At 33.0% G+C, this 27,161-nt stretch overlaps 6 protein-coding genes across 14 annotated transcripts; 5 read left to right on the forward strand and 1 right to left on the reverse strand.

Annotated features, from left to right (window-relative positions):
* The first annotated feature begins 520 nt into the window (after positions 1–520).
* RanBP3 (ran-binding protein 3) lies at positions 521–3,571 on the forward strand. Of its 3 annotated transcripts, none has more exons than XM_035861538.2 (4): positions 521–561; positions 1,435–1,509; positions 1,827–2,503; positions 2,636–3,571. In XM_035861538.2, the coding sequence occupies exons 2-4, from the start codon at positions 1,440–1,442 to the stop codon at positions 2,948–2,950; spliced, it is 1,062 nt and encodes a 353-aa protein (XP_035717431.2). In that variant the 5' UTR covers positions 521–561; positions 1,435–1,439; the 3' UTR covers positions 2,951–3,571. The 3 variants fall into 3 exon arrangements, with proteins under 3 accessions (XP_035717431.2, XP_085511252.1, XP_085511251.1); XM_085655126.1 differs by lacking the exon at positions 521–561 and adding an exon at positions 585–631; XM_085655125.1 differs by lacking the exon at positions 521–561 and adding an exon at positions 728–1,124.
* Positions 3,572–4,104: 533 nt separating this feature from the next.
* Positions 4,105–6,260, forward strand: LOC118439663 (uncharacterized). Its single transcript, XM_035861540.2, has 5 exons — positions 4,105–5,212; positions 5,318–5,584; positions 5,871–5,902; positions 5,982–6,067; positions 6,119–6,260. Exons 1-5 carry the CDS (start codon positions 4,986–4,988, stop codon positions 6,170–6,172), a joined length of 666 nt encoding a protein of 221 aa, XP_035717433.1. The 5' UTR covers positions 4,105–4,985; the 3' UTR covers positions 6,173–6,260.
* A 437-nt stretch (positions 6,261–6,697) lies between these two features.
* On the forward strand, positions 6,698–17,535 carry LOC118451537 (uncharacterized). Of its 3 annotated transcripts, none has more exons than XM_085655105.1 (7): positions 6,698–7,166; positions 8,384–12,288; positions 13,089–13,222; positions 14,217–14,334; positions 14,416–14,711; positions 14,790–15,044; positions 15,164–17,535. In XM_085655105.1, exons 1-7 carry the CDS (start codon positions 7,084–7,086, stop codon positions 15,368–15,370), a joined length of 4,998 nt encoding a protein of 1,665 aa, XP_085511231.1. In that variant the 5' UTR covers positions 6,698–7,083; the 3' UTR covers positions 15,371–17,535. The 3 variants fall into 3 exon arrangements, with proteins under 3 accessions (XP_085511231.1, XP_085511232.1, XP_035744091.2); XM_085655106.1 differs by adding an exon at positions 12,644–12,745 and having other exon boundaries at positions 6,699–7,166; positions 14,217–14,711; XM_035888198.2 differs by having other exon boundaries at positions 6,702–7,166; positions 14,217–14,711.
* Positions 16,129–23,162, reverse strand: LOC118439662 (solute carrier family 35 member E1 homolog). Of its 2 annotated transcripts, XR_014981824.1 has the most exons (4): positions 22,835–23,162; positions 22,302–22,510; positions 18,636–22,222; positions 16,129–18,518 (listed from the first exon to the last, which is right to left on the reverse strand). XR_014981824.1 is itself a non-coding variant. In XM_085655127.1 (3 exons), exons 1-3 carry the CDS (start codon positions 23,160–23,162, stop codon positions 21,707–21,709), a joined length of 1,053 nt encoding a protein of 350 aa, XP_085511253.1. In that variant the 3' UTR covers positions 16,129–21,706. The 2 variants fall into 2 exon arrangements, 1 of the variants encoding a protein (XP_085511253.1); XM_085655127.1 differs by having other exon boundaries at positions 16,129–22,222.
* On the forward strand, positions 18,218–20,541 carry Grip (Glutamate receptor interacting protein). Its single transcript, XM_085655114.1, has 5 exons — positions 18,218–18,737; positions 18,849–19,372; positions 19,476–19,795; positions 19,870–20,094; positions 20,220–20,541. The coding sequence occupies exons 1-5, from the start codon at positions 18,218–18,220 to the stop codon at positions 20,539–20,541; spliced, it is 1,911 nt and encodes a 636-aa protein (XP_085511240.1).
* Plap (phospholipase A2 activator protein) lies at positions 22,891–27,060 on the forward strand. Of its 4 annotated transcripts, none has more exons than XM_035861527.2 (8): positions 22,891–22,915; positions 23,699–23,739; positions 23,890–24,103; positions 24,266–25,135; positions 25,201–25,531; positions 25,645–25,885; positions 26,014–26,432; positions 26,518–27,060. In XM_035861527.2, exons 3-8 carry the CDS (start codon positions 23,967–23,969, stop codon positions 26,842–26,844), a joined length of 2,325 nt encoding a protein of 774 aa, XP_035717420.1. In that variant the 5' UTR covers positions 22,891–22,915; positions 23,699–23,739; positions 23,890–23,966; the 3' UTR covers positions 26,845–27,060. The 4 variants fall into 4 exon arrangements, with proteins under 4 accessions (XP_035717420.1, XP_035717417.1, XP_035717418.1 ...); XM_035861524.2 differs by lacking the exon at positions 22,891–22,915 and adding an exon at positions 23,104–23,242; XM_035861526.2 differs by lacking the exon at positions 22,891–22,915 and adding an exon at positions 23,286–23,383.
* Positions 27,061–27,161: the final 101 nt, after the last annotated feature.

A 27,161-nucleotide genomic window follows, 5' to 3' on the forward strand; every position in this document is an offset into this window, starting at 1 on the left:
AGAAAACGAAATTAATCGTATAATTAAGATCTTTCTACTTTTTATATTGTTTTCGTTTCTTTTCTCAATTATTTATATTTTTTTGTTTTTATTTGCATTTATATTTTTTACCTCATATAATTCTTAGTAAAATTCCCTACATTTGAATTTTTGTCGTTTTTTTTTTCTTTTGAAAGATTTATATCAAGTATAAAATTGATTTTTATAATAATAAAGATTGTTCAAATCGCATTTGTTAAAAACATAATTGTAAAACATGTATCGTGAAATATAAATCAAACTTTTAGTAAACAATTAATGTACGTATTAACATACTTCACTTTCTTAACGAAAATTAAGTAACGATTTAAAAAATAGTGATATATTTAAGTAGCGACAATTTTATATAAAATAAAATTATTGTACAAAATAATGTTTAACAGGACAAGTCTAAGACAATAATTTTATTTGCTCAACAGTTTTTAATCTCAATTTTGATTGGTCCAATTTTGTAATGATCAAACAGTACACCAATAATAATTCTGACATACTCATAAATATGCAGTGGTATCCAACTTAGAGGTATGAGTAATATAATTTTTATTGAAATTAATTTAAATGTGTAAATATTATACCTGAAATATAAAATCGTGTATGTAATTCTATAAATTAATTTTATGATTTCATATATTCATATCTATTATTTGATAAGTTCATATTTATTTCCGATTTAATGTAATGTTCAGGTGGATCAAAAAGTTTGTGTAATTCATATTCAGAATTTGCACAATATATATTTTAGTAATAATCGTTACGATTATTTTTAATTATAATCACATTTTACACGTATAGTTGAATTGTTGGAAACATCTTTTGAATTAAAATTCGCCCATACATATATAAACATATATAGGTCCCTTCAATATACTTTCCCATTTGTATGTGAAAAATGGCGGAGTGTGAGGTTGCGTTGGAACTTCACGTTTGATAATAAATTTATACTATGCAGTCAATATATATGATTATATTAAATATTTCAATAGTGTGATATATTGTATCTATAAATTAATGTAGTGAAGAAACATTTCGAAGTTATTATATTCTTTATTGTAATTACGTTTAAAGTAATACTTGGCAGCTTTGTGGTAAATTTCTTTTTATTAATTGTTTTAATATATATCACATCTATATTTAAATTATTACATATTATATTTAAAAAAGAATATAATATTAAATAGTATTAATTATCTGAAGCAGATTGCTTTGTACTTCATAAAATAACTATATGAAGATTCTATAATGTAAACCAAATAGCTTTGTTTTAATTGACTTTATAATTACAAATTTTTCGAAAAGTTTACATATAGAAATTTTATACAAACTGAATTTTTCACAATTAAACAATTACATTTTCTAATAGAATATAGTTTCTGCTTTTTTTTTTAACTGTTACAGAAGATATGGAAGGTCAGTCTGTAGAAAATAATACAGAGGAATCTGTGTCCACCAAATCTACTGTTAAAATACACTGTAAGTTGAAAACATAATATTGAAAATAATAAATAAAATTCAATTTGAACATAAAGTAACATTAGAATATTTCTATTTATATTATTATATATGTATTATTAATATTTTCTCATTTGTATTTGATATATATGTATTAAATATTGTTTTTGCTTGGGGGTTACATTTAACTCATTTAATTCATTTTTAATTCATGTCATACAAAATATAGAAATAACTATTATAATAAAATTTAAATATTTCTTGTACCTTTATATGTACATATATACAAAATGCATGCTGTATATATATGCATATGGGTATATATCACATGCCAACAGGTCCTGTATTAACAGCTTCAAAATTTGGAAATTCATTTGGAGTCAATGAATTCTCTAATAAGCCAAGATCAACAATATTGAGGCCTTCGCAATTAGGTATAATTGCGAACAATACATCTATAAATAAAACGGTATTGCAATCTCCAAAACTTAATAATCCATTTATAAAGTTAACTGATGAATCTATAGAGAATGATAATAATTCAACTACTCAAAATGATACAAATGAAACAAAGGAATGTAAAACTGAAGAAAAACAAGCAGAAGAAATAGTACCAAAATTTTTACCATTATGTGGGAACATAAAAGATAATGAGAGCAATGTAAATAATACAGTGGAACCTAGTGCTTCAGAGCCTAGTTTCATATTTGGTCAGAATCTGAAAGAAAGAGTAACTGTTCCCAGTGATACAGGAGATTCTGATAGTTTAGAAAAAGAAGAAACTAAGAAAGAGGAAAATAATGAAAATGGATCTTCAGAATTACTTTTTTCAAATGCAGCAGCTATTTGTCGTTCAGCTACTCGGCCAGGTTTGACACTAACACAAGCAGCACAAGAACTTGAAGAGGCAAGTCGAGCAAATAAAAGAAAATATAGCCAAGTAACATTATTAACTGGAGAAGAAGGAGAGACAAATGTTATCCAGATCAATTGTAAACTCTTCGCATTTGATAAGGTATATATCATAATGTATTATGGATTTTAAATAGAAAAGACAAATATTAATGAATAAATTGCTTATATTGTAATAATTATATAAACGGTTATTAAAAATAATACTAGTAAGGATTTTCCTTATCTATTTCAGGCTTCCAGTAGTTGGCAAGAAAGAGGCAGAGGAACTCTTCGATTAAATGATAGAGATGAGGAATCGCGTTTAGTAGGACGTACAGCTGGGACACAACGATTGATTCTCAATACAAAAGTTTGGCCTGGTATGACTGCAGAACGAGCATCGCCAAAATCCTTGAGACTTACTGCGATGGATGTGCATGGAGATATAAGAATTTTTATTGTTCAGGCAGTACCCAATGAAATTGAACTATTATACAATTTATTGCTACTAAGAATTAAGCGTGCTCAAGAACGGCAACCTAAAAAATTAGCGACTGAACAACACTGACAGTTGATCGATTGTACCAATAAAGTGTTACCCCTATACAACTAACTTGTAAAAAAGCAGAAATCACTAACGGGTAAAAAGGCTCAAATTCATTGAAACGTTAGGTTCTATGCAGCACGCGTGTTAAAAGCTACGATTCGTGCCTTCCCTTGGAAAATGTGCACTTGTCGATATATCGCATAGCTATTTGTAAACGAAAGCTGTGTTGCATTTTTTATGAATTCTTCAATTTATTTTTTGTCACTAATAAGAAGTCTGTACGTACGATCATTCCCAATTAATATTCTTTATGCGGAATTTAAAAATAGCTTGAAATGTGTGGCAGTTACAGAGTTAGACATTCGAAATAGTTAATATAAATTATACATAGTTCATAAAATGTGTACCATAAAACTATGTAATTCATTTTTCTTTTACTTTTTATTCAGATATACATAAACGTAAAGAAATTGTATGTTCGTACAAAAAATTACTTTTTTTTTTTATAATAAGATGTATAATTAGTAATTATACTCTATTATGTAACATACGAGTGTGATCGTAAGATAATTCATTGAAAGATTGTACGGATAGTAATGTATTCTTATTACAGTTATAGTACCTATTTTATCTTAAATGTAAATAAAATCTTAATCAGGCGGTAAAAGACAGAATCGTGTGTATCTTTCATATATTCTATATGTTTTAAAAGAAATGCTATTAGTGAAACAAGTAAAAGGAGCAGTATTAACTGTTGAAAGAAAAAACTTTGTCTTCGGCTTTTGTAACTTTTAACTTGCCGAGTTGCTCCCTGCATGGAGACAAACAAAGAACGCATTGCTGTCCTTTTCGACTATTAACGACAATTCTCAAATAATTTCACGAGTAATAAAATTTACTACTTACCTTATTAATATTCGTGGTTGAATTTACTTATATACGAATATCTTATAATATCTAACAATTGTAAAACTTACTTTATTTCTGGATATTCGCTTAAATTCTACAAACTTTAAACATTTTTAAATTTCCCGCGTTTGAGGTTAGTCAATTATCTTGGATAGCATATAAAACAGATAGCGCTAGAGAGTAGATGTTATGGCGGGCGGTATTCAAGGCGCCGATATTTATAGAAATCTTGAGTTTCGTGGGAACCTACAAAGCTTTAAGCGTCAAAACTCAGTTCCTGCAACAATCAATATTACATATGGTCTTCGTTTTTGATATCTCTTATAACCTAATTAATTCGAATAGTCATTTACGTCGATATGACAATTTTTACGTTGGAATGATCCTTCGTTGAACGTTCTCGATCCTGAATCGGCGCGACGCGATTACCACGCGACGCGCATGATGAGCTGTCGAACGCAGAATGTCGATCAAACGATAGTGCAAAAATAATGTCTTTATTTTGGTAAGTAAATATTGTAACGAGTTCACGCGAAGGACAAATTATCGAGTGATGCAAGTATGTTGTGTAAAAATAATACGCCCCTATATGCTTATGGAATATTATTCGAATTCACAATATGAATTTCTTCGTTTACATATCGTATATTTATTTTGGAAGATGAGAAATAGATAATTTAAAAAGAGGCTCAATTAGGAATACAATTAGGAAGTAGAAGAAAGAAGGAAAGCGTGAATCGATAGTTCTAGTAATTCTGTCAGATTTGTATGGCTTAGCTGTGAAAACAGTGTGAAATGTGTATTCAATGATAGAAAATTGCCCGAAAGTTTATCATTCACATTAATTTGCTTGATAAACGTAAACGAAACGAGTTCAATAGGGTTACATTCTTATTTTTCTTTTTTTAATCTCTCTTTTTTTTATATATTACTATTTTAAAAGTATTCGAGAGCTTTTGAACGAATATATCTTATTAAAAAAATTTAATGTCTTTGGCGAATAGATGGATATTGAAATTGATCATTAAACTATCGTTTTGAAATTGATTTGGATGTAACGTCGAATACAGGAATTGCGAAGTTAGTGTGGAAGTTGTGAAAAAATGAATTGTATTTATATTTACTGTAAATGATAAATTTGTGAAATATGATGTTTACACGTGGTGGTTGTCACGCGAAAAGAAGGAATGCTGGCGGTGGTGGTGGCGGTGACAGTGAGGTTAGTGGTAGTGGTGGTAGCGCTAGCGGTGGTGGTAGTGGTAGTGGTAGTGGTGGTGGCAGTGCCTGTGGCGCAGGAGGAAGATTTGGAAAGAGAACTTCTTTGGAACACAAGAGTCCTAAACCACGATTTGGAGTTGAAGGATACGCATACAGGTGAGCCACTTGAGATGAAATGATATTTCTCCAATTGATTCACAACTGACTCGATTTAATTTAAAATTTAAAATAAATCGTTATGCATCTAAAATATTATTTTAGAACGAGAGTACCGGTTCCTGTGAAACTTGAAGATTTACCAGCAACAACATCCACTCCTAGAACTTATGTGTATAGAACAAGAGTACCACGAAGGGATTTTATTGCTACATCGCAGATAGCGCTACTAAAGACCAACGTAGGCCGCGCGATAACGGGAAGAAGAGGTGCCGTCAAACACAACAAAGTGCATATTGTACGAGGTCATAGATTAGTTGCAAAGTTTTTTAGACAGCCGACATTTTGTGCCTTTTGTAAGGATTTCCTTTGGTAAGTTTACTTCATATTTAGTATATATATTAAGATTACGTGTACGTATAGTACAGTTAAACATTTCACCGAATTGAAATTTACTGTTGCAAAATGTATGTTGAAATTCTTTCTCTGATGAAATTATTATTCTGTAAAAGAAATTCTTTAATTCGAATTGATAGGTTTGTCTAAAAATATATTTTCACGTTCTACATATCTTATTGAAATGTCAATTAGTTTAAATCAATCTTTATTACTTGCAAAAATTATAATATATTTATTTATTGTTTGATCTTTTTTCTAGGGGTTTCGGAAAGCAGGGTTACCAATGCCAAGGTAAAATTTACGTTTTACTTTATTTTCGTCGCTCCGCGCTTTCTTAGGTCATTTTTATTATTATTTCATTGTATTCTAGCTTGCCAAACTGCGGTGCACAAGAGATGTCATGACAAGTTGTTAACAAAATGTCCGGAAAGTGGGAGAGAATCAGAAAACACAATAGTAAGTATGAGATATTAGTGGAATTTTATTTTTCTAACGTTTATATTTCAGAGGAACTACATGTTGGAATATTTTAACACTATTTCAAGCGATCGTAAAACATGACAATTTTGTATTTCTTTTAATGATAGTACTTGAGGGAACGTTTTAAAGTGGACGTTCCTCACAGATTCCGACCCCATACTTTTATGTCTCCAACATTTTGCGATCATTGTGGTTCCATGCTATATGGTCTATTTCGTCAAGGATTAAGATGCGATGGTAAGTATAACGAAGGATTAATATTTCATTTGTTAAAATCTCGATGCACCTTATTCTACTTATATGTGTAAGAATATGATTTTGATATCATATATGAAATAAATGACTTCTAATATCGACTATATCTACATCAGCAGCGTAGAATATATAAAGCCAAAATAAACACTAAGAAGAAGAAAGCAATATGATGTTTTGTACTCACGAAAAAAATCCGTTAATATGATCAGAAATTTACTCTTAAGCATATGTAATATGAGATTTTATATAAATTTCACTACCTTATTATTTTATATAAAATCATTCATGTATATATACGTTTTCATTTGATCATAATTGTTTAGAAAATTATTAATAAAAAATATACAAGAGCGCACGTGCGTACGTGTATATATAAACATATTCATCATCGTATTCCAGAGTTGTAATTATTAGTGATAGTAGTATTTGTATGTACGAGTTGTTGGAAGTCTAGGTAATATAGTTAGTCTGTAGGAAGGCTCATACTAGGAATCTATTATTACACTGGGTCGCTGTTTTAAACTCAGTCGGTCTTGGCATCGCGAGCCGTGAGAACGCTTCATTGTACACCTGAGCCGACAAGAGCCGCGCACAACGCGTTCAGTATTCTCTCGAACCGGCTCTTTCTTCGTCCGTTCTTCGTTCTTTGTCCTTACGATTTTTCTCTTTTCGTTTATAAAGTTAAAATATCACAAATTCGAATTAGTAACGTATATTATTAGAAATACGTGATCAAGATGCCGTACTATGGCGACAGTACGCCTTATTATTATGGGGGAACATTTGCTAATCATAGTTCTCTTATGACTGGAATACCACGGTAAGCGTAAGAGAATGATCTCTTTTTTCTTCATCTCATTTTATTTTACATGAATGTGACATACTCTAACATTTAACTCCTGATATCTATCAAATAATAAAAAGATAGATAATGGAAATATACAAGAATATTCATTTCGGTTTTTTCTTTTTCTTTTTTTAACAAAACGATTCTCTTCGATCACGCCTTTTTCTTGAGTTTCTCACATTCTTCTCCGTGAGTTTTATTTTTGCTGTATTTTTTGGTTGCAAGCCACCGTTTTTCTTAGACTCAGTATGACGTTCAACGGAGTTTTTTTGCGAATAAACTACGTTTACGTTTGCTAATTTTGTGTTTTATTTCAGAATTTTCTTTTTTTCTTTTCAAATATTTTTTATGAATATATTGAAATATTGTATGTAGTGTTGAATTTTTAATACAATTGATATACTTGGTATATCGATATTTCTGATAAAATCACATTTTGTATATACCATTGAAGTTTATGAATCGGCTCAATCGATATATATTTTGCGTATGCGTACACGACAAACATACTACGTGGTGTTTCGTAAGTCATTTGTCATTATTCAATAGAACCACTTCAATCGATTCATTAATTGATAGTCATTGTATCGATGGTAGTGTGCCAAATTGGAAGTTTTTGTATTTCACGTGTACCTAACAAGTGTTCGTGAAACGTTGTCATCCTATAACGTAACGTGGTATAAAAATAAACGTTTGGCATTGAGGAGTGTACACGGCCGATCGAAGGGCTCGTCAATCGATACTTGGCAGTCACATGTGAACGATCCAATTTGTACTATCCTATTGTTTCTATTCCACGTTCCTATTATTATGAAATGGAACAAAATTTATATAACAAATGTATTTTAAACTTATTTTTAATCGCCTGTCGAGAAACTGGCTATTTTCAAGTCTGTTTCCATAAATACATAGAGTAATAAATGGATTCTTTTATCTTTATGTAAACGCGTCATATTTAATTTATATTTCTTTACAAATTATAATTAATTATTATAAATACAAATAAAACAAGGCATAATTATAAAACAACGTTAGATTGTTCATTTACATACATATATAATATTAATTAGGATATCATAAGAGTATAAAAAACGGAGATCGGTAGTACAGATTACTTTTTTTACGTTTATTTTTTATTACATTTAAAAATAATGCTACTTAGAATAACGGTAATTAATAACCTCATACAGAAGTTACCACAATCCATTGTCTGCAAGATTTGCACCACATCTGTCGACGATTACGGAATCGTCGTTAAGCAATCTACGACGTTATTCACCTGTCAGCACGGTGACCACTCGCGTTAGACGAGTAATTGACACTGCCGATATTGATGTATCGACACCAAGAACTCTGTCATCGAGGGATGAAAATCGGCAAAGAGGTAATCGGCTTCGCCGAGACAGGCCAACGATAAAGATAAGATCGCAAGCATTGAAAGATAATCCGGCGTTACGAGAGCACAATGAAAAGCATGAAAAGAGCGTAGGCGAACTGCTGGTGGAAAAATTTTTGATAAAGGATAAAAAAAGACTTGAGGATGAGGAATCTCGAACGCGTGTTTATCATCAGGTGAGTCTCGATCAAGAAAACAATACGCAGGATTTTCAATCGATGCAGGGAAGAATAACGCGAAGGATGACGAGGAGAAGATCATCAGCCGATATTCAACTCGATGCGGAACAAATCCAACGAGAAGTTACTTATGCTCAGGTCCAAGCGAAGGTTTTAGATAGTTTGGTAGCAGAGGAGCAAGCTGAGATCGAGGACGAAGTTAAAAGAGGTACTTTGATTAGAAAAGGTGTTATTAGAGGTTCTAGACCGATCTCGTCTTTCTTTGGAGACAGTGAGGAATCTCTAGAAGCTAAAGATGATGAAAACGAAACGGCATTGAAGGTGAAGAAAACGTTTAAAAAGATAAAAAAGAAGAAAAAGATGATGGAAAAAACATTGTCTACCGATGAGGAGGAAAAAAAAGAAGATACGCTTGAAATGAGACAATCGAGTACCTCTTCCAACGAAGCGCGTAGTATGGAAGATGCGAAGAAAGATGAAAGTCAGGACGAAAGTAAATTTGGAAAACCCGTTTACAAAATCGAAGCATCTAACAGCGTCGGTGACTTTTCTACAATTTGGATTAACGCAACTTCGGAAAATACAGAGGAAAAGGAAAGCGTTGAACAATTCAGAGAAAGCATTAGGATTCCTGTTCCTAAAAAAGTTTTGGCTAACGTTAAGCAGACTGGGGACGTTGCCTCGATGCCGGAGAATGATATCCTTGAAGAAACTGAAACTAAGATCGTGTTACCAGTTCGTAAACCCTATATCAAAGATACATCAAGGAACAGTGTGTACCTTACTTTAAAAACGCAAGATAAAGAAAAGAAAAAGTTAAATATTAAGGACAGCAACGTTTCTACTCTACAAAAAATACCTAACGGTGTAGATGCTCTCACAAAGAAAGATTTATTGAAGCTTCGAGTTAGAGACACTTTACAGAAAGTCCTAGAAATCGGTAATGAGACTAACGAGGACGCTTCATTCGAAAAATCATCGAAACTTATCAAAGAGACGAAAGAAAAAGTCGTATCTAACGAAACAAAAGTTGAAAAGAATAAAAAAATAGGAAAGGTAATTATCGATAACGCGAATCTATCAAAACCTAAAGACGGCATAAAGAAAAGTGGAAAGGATACGGCATCGAAGGATAGTAATGCAGAAGTTAAAACGATTAGTATAGATAGTTCAGAAAAAAAAGAATCAATAACAGCAATGGATAAAAGCTCGGAAACATTGAAAGAGAAAATAAATGATGTCAAGGGTAAACGAATCGTTGAGAAAACGGACGAAAGTAAATTGGCTTGTAAAGACATCGATAATAAGAAAGAAGAAAAGATGAAAAACAATGTTGGCTTGTTGGCTAACGGTGATACGAAGAACAAATTAGGAAAAATTGAAAATGATATATCGATGAACAGAGGAATTTCTATCTCTAATGATACGGGTGAAAACAGCGCCGCGGTGTCGTTGGTGCTTACACCGAACGCTTCGTGCCTGCCAAAACCGTCTAAAATTAATACGGATGAAAATAATGCCGTAGAAGCGCCAGAGCTTTCGTTACGAGTAGCAGCGTACCTGGCAAATCCACCAAAAATTGAGAATCTCGAGGACGCAGCTGCGTCATTAGCGGAAAATACAATAAATAAAGAGGAAACCTTGAAGAGGATTTCTCGTGGGAAGAGAATCGATGTGGAGAACGTGAACAGTATAAAATCGAACGCAATTGATTCGATGATAGCCAAGTCCAAGGACGGTGACGATCGTGCAATGAAATTAAATGCGAAGAATAAGGACTTCTCGAATATCACGAAGGACGAACTAAGAGAGACCGGAGACGCGAGTAAATCGAAGAACATGAGCTCGTTGAAATCCATGATGGCGGGGGGAAATACGAAAGAGGTCGACGGCACGGCGACCGTTTTATCGCGGAACATGCCAACGGATTCAACGTACACCAACAAAACCGGTGCTGCGTTCCAGAACACCGTCTTGCATAAAGGACCATCGTTGATAGTAAAACAAAGTGCAGAATCTATTCACGCAAAATCTCTCATGGGTATGAGTGACAAATTGATTAACGGGACTGAAATAATTAATACACCGATTAACGAAAAGATGGAAGATTTGTTGAAGAGCGAATCCACGGAATCAATAGATTTCTGGAACGAAATCAAAAGTAACGAACCAAAACAAATGCAATCTGTCGATAATTCCAAAGTGGAATCAATTTCTTCATCGTCATCATCATCGTCGTCATCGTCATCGTCATCGTCTTCGATAAAAAAACAACCAGACGATAAGGAAAAAGAAACTGATCTTAAAATAAGCGTTGCACCCTGCACTCCGACATACTTGTCCAGTAATATCACAACGACGACGACGGCGACAGCGACGACGACGACGACGGCGATGGCGACAACGAAGACAACGAATTTTCCAGAAAAGCAACAACGAGGAACAATCGCAAAAAGTCCCCTCGTTGAGAGCAAATTTATTAAGAACAAAGAGGAAGTTATGTCTCCAGAAGTACAAGGAGAAGCTGAAAAGGAGAACAAAGAAGCAGTAACGGGGGAAAAAAAGAAAATACGTAAGAAGGTGGATCTTGTTATCTCAATACCACCCTCATTGAAGGATGTGTCTTCGACGGTAAAAAGAAAAAATCCCCTGATTAAAGAAACCACATGCTCAGATAACACTCCATCTTCAATAGTGTCACCTTCTACGCTAACTCAATCTCAATCTGAACTTACTACACCTTTCAGTGAGATATCTTCTACCGCAGTACCCTTGATAAATATTGTCGAAGCGTCACCAATCAATGAATCTCAAATACAGGATATAGACGAAGAAGAAGAGAGTCCTAGCACACCTACCAATGAATGGACCAACTCACCTATCGCACTGATCTCAAAATGGAGCGATCACGATAATTTTTCTAATGCCGATGATTATGAGAAAACTGTGACACCTGCCTCTTCCAACGAGGCCAGTCTTGTAGCGACACCCAACGATAGTCAGCAAGCTAGTCCGGAATCCTCGAAGAAAAATAAAAAGATTGTTAAGAAAAGGAAATCGAGTTCGAAGACGATCAGTAACGAAGAGGACAAGAGCGAGAAGAAGGATAGCAAAGGATCACGCAACGAGACGATATCAAAGCCTCGTCAAGAAGCAACGAGCACTTTGAAACCACCTGAAAGCAGTTCGTCGCCAAGATTAAGTCCTAGGAACTCGCCTACTCAGAGACCGATCGATCTAATAAGAATGTTTTATACTACACCATCTGCTTTGCTTACGGCTACGCCAAGAGATCTTTCCAAAGTTAGACGAGCAAAGATCAAAAGAAAGAGACATCAGTCGCGAACACCATCCGTGAGTAGCGATAGTACCGGAAGTACCGCCAGTACGGCTACTACCGGTAGCACCGATGGTAGCAGTGCTTCGACTTGCACCGAATTGGACGACGATCCAGAGCACAAAAGGATGGCTTCGACAAGAAGCAACGATTCTGGATTCGACGGTTCGCCAAGGATTTCCAGTATTTATCTATCATCTCTATTATTTATTTATATATCTCGTTTGAATTTGACCTTATGTGTTGCTTATCCCTTTCCATATTCTTACATTGCTCACATATATGCACGCATGATAGCTAAATGTTTTATTTACTATATACATGTCATACGCGAAGAATTATACAATTATTTTTATTTCATCTTGCGAGAACACTTGTCATATTTCTTACTCATAATCGGCTAAAGGTGCATCGAGAAAGAAAGATATTACATTCTATATAAATTAAAAAAAAAAAAAAAAAAAAAAAAAAAAGAAAAATAAAAAAAAAAGAGAAAGAAACAACGATGTTATACGCTTATACTGAAAAATTCGTACAGATTGCGATATGGCCTGTCATAAAAAATGTGAAAAGCTCACAGGGAATCTTTGTGGATTGAATCAAAAGCTCGTTGCCGAAGCTTTGCAAGCTCTTAAAAAGGGTGAGTATGGATTTAGAAGGGCTTGTAAGACTTGGTAGATATTATCCGTTTTCTCGTAGAGACTCGCAAGAAATGTTCATATTGTTGTTATACTAGGAAATGACGAATCGTTTAAAACCAATTTTTGCGGAGGGTGACTTCCTTTCGGTCGCATAATATTTATTGATAACCAAATATATTAACGATACAGAACGATTCTTTTCTCGACGGAAAAGTCTGTGTAAGCTATTAACCTACTAACTTATTGCTACAAATAACTTGAGTGTTCAGCATTTTTTACTGTTCGAATTAAAATTCAATATATCATTGCATTACGAATCGCTGATTAGCGTCTTGTTTTCAGCTCCGTCGCAATCATTAGAGAATCAAAGAAACTCAGACACGCCGGATCATTTTCCAAGTGGTCGTATTACACCACCGGCCATAAATCTGCCAAGATTCAAAAAGTATGCCGTGACGGATTTTAACTTTCTCAAAGTAAGTCTAGCACAGATGAGGATCGCTCATTATCCCTGTCATAAATAGCACGAATCGAGCCGAAGTGCGCTTCGATTTGTGGCTCGATTGCAAAATGCAGCGTTATACTATATCCAACGTTGCATCTGCCTGCTGTCTGCCTGACAGCACGAAGTTTCGTGAACCTCTGATGTGATCTACACGATACCAGACTAGAGAAAGATTTACCTCAGCATGTGGGAGAAGTAAATGCAATACGTCATTCTTTGCCAAGGTTCTTCGGAACGCTTCTATAGCGAAATGCAAGAATTATTGGCTCGTAGAGTTAATATAGGAATAAAATTAAAATATTATCTTTACTATTTAATATCGTTGCTTATTTTTTTATTTTTTATTTTTTATTGCGCACAATATCATGTAACAATTAGATGATAATATTGATAGAAAATATAGATACATAGAATTTAGATAAATCGAAGATACTTTTACAAGTATCGATGAGAACGATTTACAATTCATACAAGTTTTACAAACAGAGACGATAAAAATATGAGGGTTGATACGCGAGACGCGTTCCTTGGCACTGTCTGCTAAACTTCCACTCGAAGACTAATCTGAATCACGTGTATTTACATCGAAGGAATCGGTTGATTCACGAAGAATCGTTAGGAAATAGTCCAGGGAATTAAGTGCGAACAATCGGTTCTCTCAAGTTTATGTTGGAAGAACTACCGCAAATGCCAGGAACTTAGTTTGTTTAGTATTCGCGATACATGCGATTTACATCTGAAATTTTCATCGTCTTAATTCTCAAAGCACCGTTGGTTTTGTACTAAAACGCAAATAGATCTACCGATTTAGCATCTCGTAACGTATTATTTATAACCTTCATATCTGTGTAAATTCTAGGAACTTGAAGTTTAAGGAACATGAAATATGAAGGATGATTATGAAATTTGTATTATAGAATTTTTAAATGATTCCTTATGAATAATGTTTATCTCTTTTCCTCCAGGTCCTGGGTAAAGGTAGCTTTGGCAAAGTATTACTAGCAGAATTACGTGGCACAGAATGTGTTTATGCGGTTAAGTGTCTGAAAAAGGACGTTGTCCTCGAAGATGACGACGTCGAGTGTACGTTGATTGAACGTAAAGTTCTTACATTGGCTACAAGGCATCCATATCTCTGTCATCTCTTCTGCACCTTCCAAACAGATTCGCATCTCTTTTTCGTCATGGAATACCTTAACGGAGGAGATCTTATGTTTCATATACAAAAATCTGGTCGATTTCCCGAAGTTCGTGCACGTTTCTATGCCGCCGAAATTTGGTCCGGGTTGAATTTCTTACATAAGAAGGGTATCGTTTATCGTGATCTCAAACTCGATAATGTGCTCTTAGACTTTGAAGGGCACATTAGGATTGCTGATTTCGGTATGTGTAAATTACAAATATTCTTGGATAGAACCGCCGACACCTTCTGCGGTACACCAGATTATATGGCACCTGAAGTATGTATTTATATTTATACTGAAATTTCAAAATAAATTTCGTTGGTACAAGTTACTAATAATATATAATTATTGTAGATTATAAAAGGATTGAAGTACAATCAAGCTGTAGATTGGTGGTCATACGGAGTTTTGTTATATGAAATGTTAACAGGCCAATCACCATTTTCTGGTTGCGACGAAGATGAATTATTTTGGAGTATCTGCAATGAAAGACCTTTCATACCTCGATACTTGAGTCAAGAATCAACAGATATGCTGGTCACTTTGCTAGAAAAAGATTCTGGAAAGAGGCCGCCTGCTCACGAAATTGCAGTACATCCTTTCTTTCAGGTAGATACTTAAAAATTAAAATAATATTTATGTTAAAAGACTTGTTATTCATGAAATTAAATTTAGCAAATTTGCATAAATTAGCTTTTATAACATAGCAAATAAATCTTCTTGCGTAGTCTTTGCCTTGGGATCGGCTAGAAAGGAGACAGCTTGAACCTCCCTTTAAACCAGCTTTGGAACATACCTTGGATACCAAATATTTTGACACGGCATTCACAGCTGAAAGACCGCGACTCACGCCTATACCCGAACAAATTTTATCTTCGATGGATCAAGGCGTTTTTCGTGGATTTTCATATACGAATCCAAATGCGACAGACTGATATACGAAAGAGTTTGTTAGGAATTTTATATTCTTCTCATTCAACGTTCTAATCCTTTTGATTATTTATTAAAGAACAAGGATGGGCGTTAAGAAATTTCTCTTCGAAAGAAATCATGAAATTAAAGAACGATCGCAGTACACGGGCATGAAGTTGTCCAGAAGATATTCTTTACATTTACACCCATGGATCGTTTTTTCTGTCATGAAATTCTTTTATTAAATGTTCTTATATGAGCACGAAGTGATACATATGTATGTAATCATGATAGATATCGTAATTGAAACTTCTCTTTTTTTTTTTTTAATGTGAGTAACATTGGACACATTATGCAATCGATCGTTCATTGACTGTAGTAAATATGGTATATTAGCATAGTTATTAGAAAAGGAATGTACGATTTTTGTTCCTTTTTTTACACTGATATAATGAGTTTTGTCGGTATTCTGTTTTAAATTTTCTCGGTTAATAATACCATAAGTGTAGAAGTTAGCTTTCAAACAGATACTGTTATGACGATAAACATAAAAAAGAAAGTACAAGAAACTCGCATAGTTTCAATGTTTGTTGTAGTCAGGCTTTCAGAGATACATAATTATCCAACGGTCATACGATTATTATAACGTATGGCCACACGTTACTGTAGCCAAGTTATTAATATCAGAGTATTTTATTACATAGGACTACGATAGACAAAATCTCGAGTCTTTAACTCATCTGTTATAATTTCTCTTTATTTACAAATATTTTTTGCTATTCTTTTCTTCTTAATTTATATTTTCTTTCAATATCTTTATTCTTCTAAAAGTTTTGTCGTTTCTTTCTCTGTAGTACATCATGATGATGTCTTCTCCTACAGATTCATCTCCCACTCACTATTCTTTCATCCTCTCTTCGTTTGGCCGACAACTTATCCTTTTCTCTCCTCGGTCTTCCGTTCGTACATTTAGCTTCTCGCAAACTACGCGCTAATTTTAGACCGCCAAGGAATTGGCAAATTGGCATAAGCTTTCCGAACCGACGGACTCTGTTTCTTCTTCCTTTTCTCTCTTTCTCTATATCTTACCCGCTTCCTCTTTTTTCTCTTTCTTTGTAAACCATGAAAATCATGAAAAAATGACAATCTATAAAATATGTATAAGATGTGACAAAAGAATTAAAGTTAATATTAAGAAATTTTTTAAATATTATATCTATTAACAAAATATATAATAAATCTTATCTTGACTAGATATATATATTATAGTATATATCTATTAATATTTATATATAAAAAAATTAAAATGTTGGGAGAAGTTATCTCGATTTGCACCAGATCGAAAAAAATAAAATGAAAACAATGCACGTCGCATTACGCAGATATCAAAGTCCGAGAGATATTTTTAGATCGGTTCTTTCGTCCTAATGCGATTCTTAACACCTGCGTGTCGCTACGTGCTATTATATGATAGCTACGGATCGTTAAATTTTCATAAATAAAAGATAAAAAATAAATAAAGCAATGATATCAATAACTTTATGTCATTGTTGGTTAAACTTTGTAATAAATTTTGCTTTTTATGAAAAGCAAAAATGAAATTTTGCTTTTAATGAAAAGAAGTATTTAGTAATGCATTTTGCGATTTTAAAAAAATAGATAACAATACAAGGGTAAAACAAATTGGATAGTATGAATAGAAAGAATACAAGATAGTCAAGAGCTTTGATATGAAGAGTTTGAAAGTTAAGAAAATGAAAGGTAAAGCAAGAGAATCGATAACTACAAACAGAAGTATTAAAAGCTAGGATGAGCAAATACATTCTACATCAACCATATCTGGTCTTAGGATACTTAAAAGCATTGAACGTGTAGGTTCAGCAATAAGTGCAATCTCGTTCGACGGTCGAAGAAACGTAGCATGGCCAGGCAATACAGGGCCGCAGTTCTTCGCACAGTCGCACGTTTAAAGATACTCTCGAAGACGATCTCGTTGCTGTGATATAAATAGAATTTAGCATTTACTCCCGCGATTGCGGCCCTACATCGAGGAGAGCTATTTTCGAGATCCATCGCGAGTTGTTACAGTCTTCTGCTTGGTTCTAACGAGTTTCGTTCGGAAGAAGCACTGCAGTTCCTAACAAATAATTCACTGATAGAGAAAGAGAGAGAGAGAGAGGAGAGAGAGGAGAGAGAGAAAGAGAGAGAAAAAAGAAAGAAAGAAAGAGAAAAAGAAACAAATCATTTACCTCGTGAAATGAACCGAACGTATTATTGTTTTCAAATTTTACCCGCTACGTGAGTGTCTTCCGAGAGTATCTTCGAATAGACCCTTCTCTGTTTTTTTCCTCATTTCCCTTCATTTTCGTTCATAATAAAGATTCTAAGTGTTTTGCGATACGAATTTTGCAGTTACCGTGCGTGAATCAATAATCAGAATGTGCTTATTCAAAGATATTACGGATCATGCTGCTATCGAGAAAATTCATTTCGTGTTCTCACGAATCAAAATATATTTTCGATAAAAACGACGCCATTTCGTAGATGAAAACAACCAAACACCGAAGAAAGATATCGTGTAAACACGTTAACGAAGATAAACGAAAAAGTTATCAACATATTCATGTGACGTTAGTGTTTACTAAATTCGGTACTTCTAATTTCGTACTCTGGAAAGTGTAAGGCGATATTGTAATATATATTTCATATAATGAACATTGTGTGTAGTCCGATATATAAATTTTCATTAGAAATTTTGTTTGATGCCGTGTAGTGCAAGGCATTTCGATTTGCTGCATAAGCCTGTGCATGCGTTAATAAAATTTGTTGAAGTTATTAAAGTTTGACAAAAGTAGAAAACAACATAGAGGATGTTTAGTTCCTTAAGATTGGCGACGATGCGGTCGCACAAAAGTCGAGCCAGACCTGGCAGTGTGGCCACGTCGGCAAGTTCGGATTCCGGTAGAGCAGAGGAAGTTCCCCCACTTCTCTTTCATCCTCCGAGTTTTTTGCTTCTCGATGAACAGGACGGCAATATATCGTCACCGTCAAGCGTATCTTCTAAAGTCGCACAAGTCAGAGTAGAACGCGAGAGTGGTAGTCTTGGTGTCACTCTTCGCGGTGGAGTTTCCAGAGCTCTCGTTGTCACGGGAATAAAAGCCGATGGTCCAGCTGCAAAAGAAGGAAGAGTTAGACCTGGTGACAGATTACTTGCGGTCGATGATACCGAGTTGAGTGGTTTAACTTTAGCTGAAGCTCAAAGAGCGCTTAGAAGAAGTTCAGATTCACCTGTGGCTTCTCTAACTATCGAGTATGATGTCGCGAACATGGACGAAGCTCGAGCAGCAACGTCCGGCTCACTCTTGGTCCAACTCGAACGTGGACTTTCAGGTACAGACTTTTAATCTATTTAATTATTTCTTTCTTCAAATGTAGCTTCTTTGCTGTCTGAAATGTCTATAACAATTTTTCTTCTTGTGAAGTTTAATGGTACAATTTCAGGAGAACTAGGTCTAACCGTAAGGGAAACACCTAATGGAGTTTATATCGAAAGTCTTCGACCAGCAAGTACCGCAGATCGTTGTGGCGCATTACAGCCAGGAGATAAACTTTTGGCGGTGGATGATACACCGGTACAAGATGCGGTCACTGCAGCTAAATTATTGAGAAATACTTCGGAAAATTGTCGTATAGCAAAGTTACAGATTCTACCAAGATTACAAAGTACGTCAGCGAGAACGGTTAAAAGAAGAGCGCAACCTCAAGTGCAACAAAGCTCAAATCAAACTTTGCAAACGAAGGAAAGTTTGACAGTGATACTTCGACCAGATCATAGGGGTTTTGGTCTCGCTTTGAAACAAACAGAAGATCGTATAAATTATGTGATAAATTTTTTGGAAGCTGGTGGTCCGGCCGAACAAAGCGGTGTTCTATTACCTGGTGATCGAGCGATCGCAATTAATCGTACTATATTGCGCGACTTGAAACCTACAGATGTGGCTGATATTTTAGAAAATTCACAAATGGTAATGATTTCATAACTAAAATTTAGAAATACTAGAAGTCTGTTCGAAAAACATAATTTTTAGTTATGTAATAAATATTATACAATAAAATATTTCTCAACAGATTGAACTTGTTACGGAGTACAAGGTAGGTGGTCCGGTTGTACCTAACTCTGGTGTTTTTACTGTAAGAGTCGCAAGACCTCTAGGTGGGCATCCTGATCTAGGACTTACTGTAAACGAAGATTTAGTTATAACTGAAGTTCGCAAAGGTTCTCTCGCATATAGAACAGGTAGTTTAGCATCGGGAGATCGCATACTAGCTATCGACAATCAAAAATTAGATGCTGGTGATCTGAGACAAGCCGCGCAATTACTTCACCGACCAGGGAGTTCTGTAGTTGCTCTAACTGTAAGAAAGTCTGACCCACTTTCAGAAACAAGGTAAATTATACAATCTTAAGACATATTGGTTGTAAAATGATCAAAAAATATTATTCGAATTCTATATTGTATAGAGATTATTGTAAGGAATCAAGTATAGGAAGTGATGTAGTACCCACTCAATATCCTTCCACTATCTTACGTTCTGCCAGAGAAAGTTTGCCCAGTGTTGATAGTGCAGTGGATTCTTGGGGAGAATTAGGAGAAAGTAGTGGAGCAGGCCCGGAAATATTAAGACTGTGGGATGCGGTTTCTGTGGATAGTGGACAATTAGATCCTCCGACACCACCTTATCAAAAGTATTAAAATGCATCGAAAAATTACTGAATTATTATTAATAAGAAAAATACAGATATTTTTTAAATACCTATATAAAATATTTAACATGAATATGAATAAGATAAAATAATATAACCAATTGTAGCTCTCAAGAACACGGTGTATCAGATAATAGACCTCAACAAATAATACACGTATCACTGCACAAGGATCCAGTTTACGAAGATTTCGGATTTTCTGTCTCCGATGGACTTTACGAACGTGGCGTATATATAAATCGTTTAAGACCTGGTGGACCATGCGATGGAGTTTTGCGACCTTACGACAGAATTCTACGTGTTAACGAAGCAAATACAGAAGACTGCGACTGTTGTTTGGCCGTACCCCTAATTGCCGCTGCTGGTCCACGTTTAGATTTGACTGTGGCTAGGCCACTATCACCTCAGGACATCGTAAAAATTTTGTAGGGCATAATGTAGTATATTTTATATCAATGATGCTGCTGCGATACTAATGTCACTGGTATATTTTTGTACGCATGTGTTTATTTATAAAAATAAATGTACTATAGATTGCTTTTAGCTAAAACACCTTTTCTTGCATACAATTTTTCACACATACATACTTCGCACTGATTCATAACACACCAACTGTACAATATCTTTGCCGGAAGTATGTAAACGAACAGATATTTATACAAGTGCAAAAATTAAGAGATACATTATTATAAATTAATCCAACATTCAAAACAATGTACCTGTACATTTATAGTCATTACGCATATCTACAAATAGTCAACGTTACATTGTAACAGGATAATGTCTTAAGAAACGCAAAATCATGCATTACTTATTAAAACTTACACGCTCGTAATGAATACATTACAAGCTAGGAAACTGGTTTATGGCCAATGCTCTTAGCCTTAAATTAGATACAGTAACTCATTTTTATTGCAAACTTGAATTTATTAATTGTATTATTTCGTAATATTTAAATAATTGTTGCTAATTGTACCAGCAATCAGCTGTTTTAAAAAGGTCCATGTGCATTTGAAATTATATAATTCTACCTTACCAGCAGGTTTGATTTTAAAAGAAATTTATCGAATCAAGAAATAGATTGTTTCAAAATTATCTACAAGTTCTACAAAGTATCGCTCAAAATTAAGGAGAAATATGAAGGTGTAAATACATTAGCACAAAATGCAGAGCAGCGACAGTTATTTTGACTATTAAAAATGAGCACTTAAGAATAGCGAAAAAAATGATAATGTAAATCATAACGTAATAGTTAATCAATACATCATAGATTCGAAGACTATTTACGGTATAATACCGCTCTTTCCAATACGAACGTATAAAATAGTTAATAAAAACCCTTCTGTTTCTAGCTGTGTGACACTTTCTGACTGTAGGCCTTTACAGTTCTCTTTGTGCAAATAATTGAAATTAGTAAACATACTTTATCATCATATGTTAATCACTTGAATCATTTCACTGAATGCAGAGAATTATCTTGAATAATCTTTTATAAAATCATTTGAAAATTTTTAAACATATCCAATTTACTTACATTATCATAAGTAAATCAATATTCTCTAAAAGATATATAATTCATATTTTCGAACAAAGACTAGACTGCAAATAGTTGATTTCTCTTATTTGCCCATCCATTAGCTACAAAAGAATTGCTATTACCATTGCGATTTATATTATAATATTTTGGAAGTATACTATTATCTCTTTGCTTTTCTTGACGCTGATCATATTTGGCTTTATTATAATACAATACTCCTAAAATGGCCATAGCCATACCAAATACATTTACCCATGTTACAGGATTACCTAATACAAATAAAGTTACTCCAATTACAAATATACGTTTACTAGCACTTGCCACTGCATACGTTAATGGTGTTACTATTGAAAGCACAGAAAAAGCTATAATATTTTGCAACCAATTTAATATGCCATCCAGAAATAATAATGCTAATATGTTATATGAAATATTTACTGATGTTTTCGTAATAGGATCATATACTAAATTTATTAAGTCATGAAATACCCAAATTGGTAGAAACATAAACAAAGCTAAACGTCCTAATATAAATAGAAGTCTTAAATGATGAACTCCTGTGTCATGCAGCACCTAGGAACGAAAAATATTTGTCTTTATATGAACACTATAATATAAAAAAAGAATATATAATATCATCAAATATATGCACCTTTTTTGAGTATATATTCTGTAAAGAAAACGCCATAGTAGATGCTAAAGCACTTATTAGACCAACCATATTGAAACTAAGTTCTGTTAAAGTTGCAATGGCTACACCTCCCACAATAGGTACAAGACTAAGATAAACTCTCCAGGTTTGCTTTTCTCGTAAAATTATTCTTGACAAAATCACTGTGAAGAGTGGCATTGTAGCCTTCACTGGGAAAGAGCCAGATTTTCATTAATGTACAATACTAATAAATATAAAAGTTAATGAAACTTAATAGATATTAATTCTATTAAAACTATATAAAATATATATTAAAAATTATAGATTAGTTTTTGAACATTTTTAAAATTGTTCAATTAAAATTAAGATACAACTTAAAAAAGTTCAAATATGGTTGAATATAAGAATCAAAATCATATATTTAATCAACAGTACATAGCGAGAGAAAAATAATTATTTGTAAATGTTCACGATGGGAGAATTTATTTTTAAACTACGCGCCATACAATAGGCGCGTCAAAATTATTACATACCAGTGTGAGCATATGACACGGGAACTTTCCAAATGCTGACGTGGCTAAACACATTGGCAAGAAATTTTCCAAGTGCTAAAGGTACGATAAAACGCAAGTAATAACTCCAAGGAATATTGGAAGGAGACTTGCGTACACCCCATAAATTGAAAAATGGACCGGAGTATACTGTGATTGAGGTTAATTGTACCATTGTTACCGTGACAGGATATGGAAAGTCTGAAAGTACCATCTTGCCAACGACATTGCTGCTGCTGGATACTGCATACCATAGTAGACACAAGACAAGAATGGTTATCACTTCGCGGCTATTTCGTTTGTCGTCCATGATGTAAAACGGAAACTGTTAACAATTTACTTTTGCCTCATGCAGTACATACTCGCACGCACAAACTCTGCTAGTCACTGGTAAAAGCAGCAGCTAGCTAGATTTGATTGCGTACTGTGTGTGGCGCTACTTACATGATTATTTGCTAACCGATCCAATAGTTTAATTACACAACAGATTTGATATATTTCTATGTATAGCGACATACAGATGTATTTCTGGTATTTTGACATTTATCTTTCTGTATTCATTATGTTGCTTCATATTTTTCACCTTTTATCTTTGTACCTCTTAATCAAAATTTTGCACTAATTTGTCCATAAAATATACCTGGTTAAATATATTCTAACATACTTCAAATTTTCCAATATTTCACACAATATATTATTTCAAAATAACTCAAAACAAGATAATTATGTAACAACTCTAAAAATTATATCGTATATCTACATTCATTTTTATACACAATTAAAAAATACGCTTATGATTGGTTGTAAGATAAAATTATAAATTTTTTTAATTTATTATGTTTTTAGCTAAGTTGAGTCTCGAATATTCTGTCTCTTTCTCTTTTTAGGTAAGATTTTTATAAATCAATATATTTATTTAAAAATTTGATTATATATGTGTACTTTACATTTACTTTTTCATTACAAATTTGAAATAATAGAGTTGCGCGATGAACTCGTTTGACTGAAACAAGATTCTGAATATTCAATGTTTGTAGGAAGATTCGTGTATGTAGATACATACTCGTATGTGAGTTGGATGGATGATCTGTGATTTTTCTTATGTGTTGTTACCATGGCTAAACCATCATATAAATTAAGTAGTGTACTTTTTGGACATACATCGGATGTGAGAGCGATAGCAACTTTCGCAAATGGGTCCATCGTTTCAACATCCCGAGATAAAACAGCGCGTGTATGGAAACCAAGCGGGTACTTAACCTCTATTTCCTTAAACTTTGCTTGTCATTGTACATATTACTAAGATAAAATTGTAAAAAAATATTTTTTTTATAATTTAATAAAAAAATATTTTTTATTTATATTGTTATCATATATCGGAAAACAGATTATATGCATTGAAAATAATTCTAGGAATGGAAAGGACTACATTGAGACAGCAGTATTGAAGGGACATACTAATTTCGTCAGTTCTGTCTGCATTATAAATCCATCCGAGGAAAATCCTAAAGGTTTAATTATAACTGGAAGCAATGACAACACTATATGTATGTATGAACAAGATCAGATAGAACCGTTTCATATTATAAAAGCTCATCAGAATACAGTATCTAATTTAAGAACTGGAAAACTAGAAAATACCTTTCTTTCGAGTTCTTGGGATATGACAGCCAAATTATGGAATATTAAGGATTTAACGAAACCTTTAGTAACTTTAACAGGCCATACCGCAGCAGTGTGGTGTGTCACAGACTTAGTAGATGGTAATATAGTAACTGGATCTGCAGATAAATTGATTATAGTATGGCAAAAGAATGGTGCTATAAGATATAAACTATCTGGTCATAGTGACTGTGTTCGTGGCATTGTACCTATAAAAGAAAATGAATTCTTATCATGTTCTAATGATGCTACAGTACGTCATTGGAATAGTAGTTCTGGAGTCTGTTTAGGAAATTACTGTGGACATGAAAACTATATCTATAGTATAACAGCTTTAATGAATGGCACTTATGTTTTTACTTCTGGCGAAGATCGTACTATTAGAATATGGCTAAATGGTGAAATAGATCAGATTATTACTTTACCTACACAATCAGTGTGGTGTATAGATCTATTACCAAATGGTGATATAGTTGCTGGTAGTTCAGATAGCAATATCAGAATATTTTCACCAATTCCAGAAAGATATGCTTCACTTGAAAAATTACAACAATTTGAAGAAGAAGTTGCAAAAACAACAATTAATAATGAGCAAGAATTAGGTGGCTTAAAAATTAAGGAGTAAGTATATAAAAATATACTACAACTTTAAATACAAAATTATAATATTTCTGTATATATTATAGCTTACCCGATGCAAAGGCATTACAGCAACCTGGTCAAAAAGAAGGTCAAACAAAAATGATATCTGATGGGAATAATGTTGTAGCATATAGTTGGTCACAAAATGAACAAAGGTGGATATTAATTGGAAATGTAGTGGGAGCATCTGGTGGTAGTACGGCTACATCTGGGAAACAACTTTACAATGGCATAGAATATGATTATGTTTTCTCAGTAGATATACAAGATGGTGTTCCACCTTTAAAATTGCCGTATAATAATGGTCAGGACCCTTGGGCTGTTGCACAAAAATTTCTTCATGATAATGATCTTAGTCAATTGTTCTTAGATCAGGTATAATTTGCAAAAAATTTCCATTATATAATAAACATATTTTCATTATATAATAAACATATATTAGACAATTTTTTAATTAATATTATATCTGTTTACATTTATATATTTAGGTTGCAAACTTCATAATTAAGAATTCTCAACAAGCTCCTAACTTGAATGATAGTATTCAATATACAGATCCATTTACGGGAGGAAGCAGATATATTCCTGGACCTAACATGACTGATAGTCCATCCGAATTTTCCTCTAAAAATAATCAGAATTATTCAAGTCTTTCTTCTGTATCTCCTTCATATATACCTCATATGAAATATTTAAAATTAGAGCAAGCAAATTTACTTGCTATAATAGGTAAGACAAGTTCCTTTCTTTATTTATATAAAAGGAAATAATATTTATAATTATTAGCATATTAATTTATAAATATTAACAATTTATAATTTGCATGATAAAATATATATAACATATTTTTATTTTAGATAAATTAAGTGAATTAAATGCAAAACAAGAATGTACTTTTAAAATATCCGAAGCAAAACTAGAAATAATAAAACACATGATAGAAAATAAAATACATGGAGAACATATAGCTGATGCTATTGATATACTAAAACAAATTTTAAATTGGCCTGAGAACTTAGTATTTCCAGCTCTTGATATAGCACGTCTTGCAGTACTCCATAAAGACATAAATGAGCAAATAAGTACTCCAGATATGTTAAAAATGATAGACAAACATATTAAACCTGGTGCATTAGCGTCAAATCAAATGCTTACATTTAGATTGCTAGCAAATTTGTTCTATCATGAAAAGGGAGAAAATTTTTGTCTCTCCTACAAAGATGATATATTAAAAGCAGTATGCAATTTAAATTCTCTCGGAAATAAACACAATCAGGTATGGGAATAAAATATAATAATATTTGTAATAAAAAAGATATATAAAAGAATATGAATAAAAATACTATTTTTAATTATTTCAGATTGCAATATCAACTTATATGTTGAATTTGATAGTAGCGTTAAATAAATGTAATGATATATCTGGTAAGACAAGAATTTTAAATACAATGTTTATGATACTTCCTCGTTTCAATGAACCTGAAGCTGTATTTAGAGCTCTTGTTGGACTAGGAACTCTTTTGGCTGCAACACTGAATCCAGATGAGCGTAATGAATTAATTAAAGCAGTACGTCAATCAGAAAAAATACTTGACGTACTCAAAACTATGTCTGAAAATGCACATGATGTTAATATTCAAAACAAAGTAGCAAACTGTTCAAAACAAATTATAGATTTAATTACTTAAATCTTTGACTAATAATTTCCCCCGTACAGGTAATGATTTACAAGATTGTTCAATAATTCATATACATACTGCAAAAAATAAATAGAGTCTTAAAACTTATAATTTTCAGCATATTTCTTATGTTTCAAAATAATACAAAAGCGTTTATTAAATTGTTCTTAAAATTGTTTATAACTGAATGCTACAAATAAGAAACAGCATTATACATAAAATATGTGATTTTTTCTATTAAATGAAATAGAACTTTTTACATATCATTCTTTGATACATTACACACATATATATATATATATATGTTTTTTTTATAAATGAATCAA

This window comes from Vespa mandarinia, chromosome 2 (genome assembly GCF_050613455.1).
Source record: "Vespa mandarinia isolate Hongniang chromosome 2, ASM5061345v1, whole genome shotgun sequence".
Taxonomy (NCBI): Eukaryota; Metazoa; Arthropoda; class Insecta; order Hymenoptera; family Vespidae; genus Vespa; species Vespa mandarinia.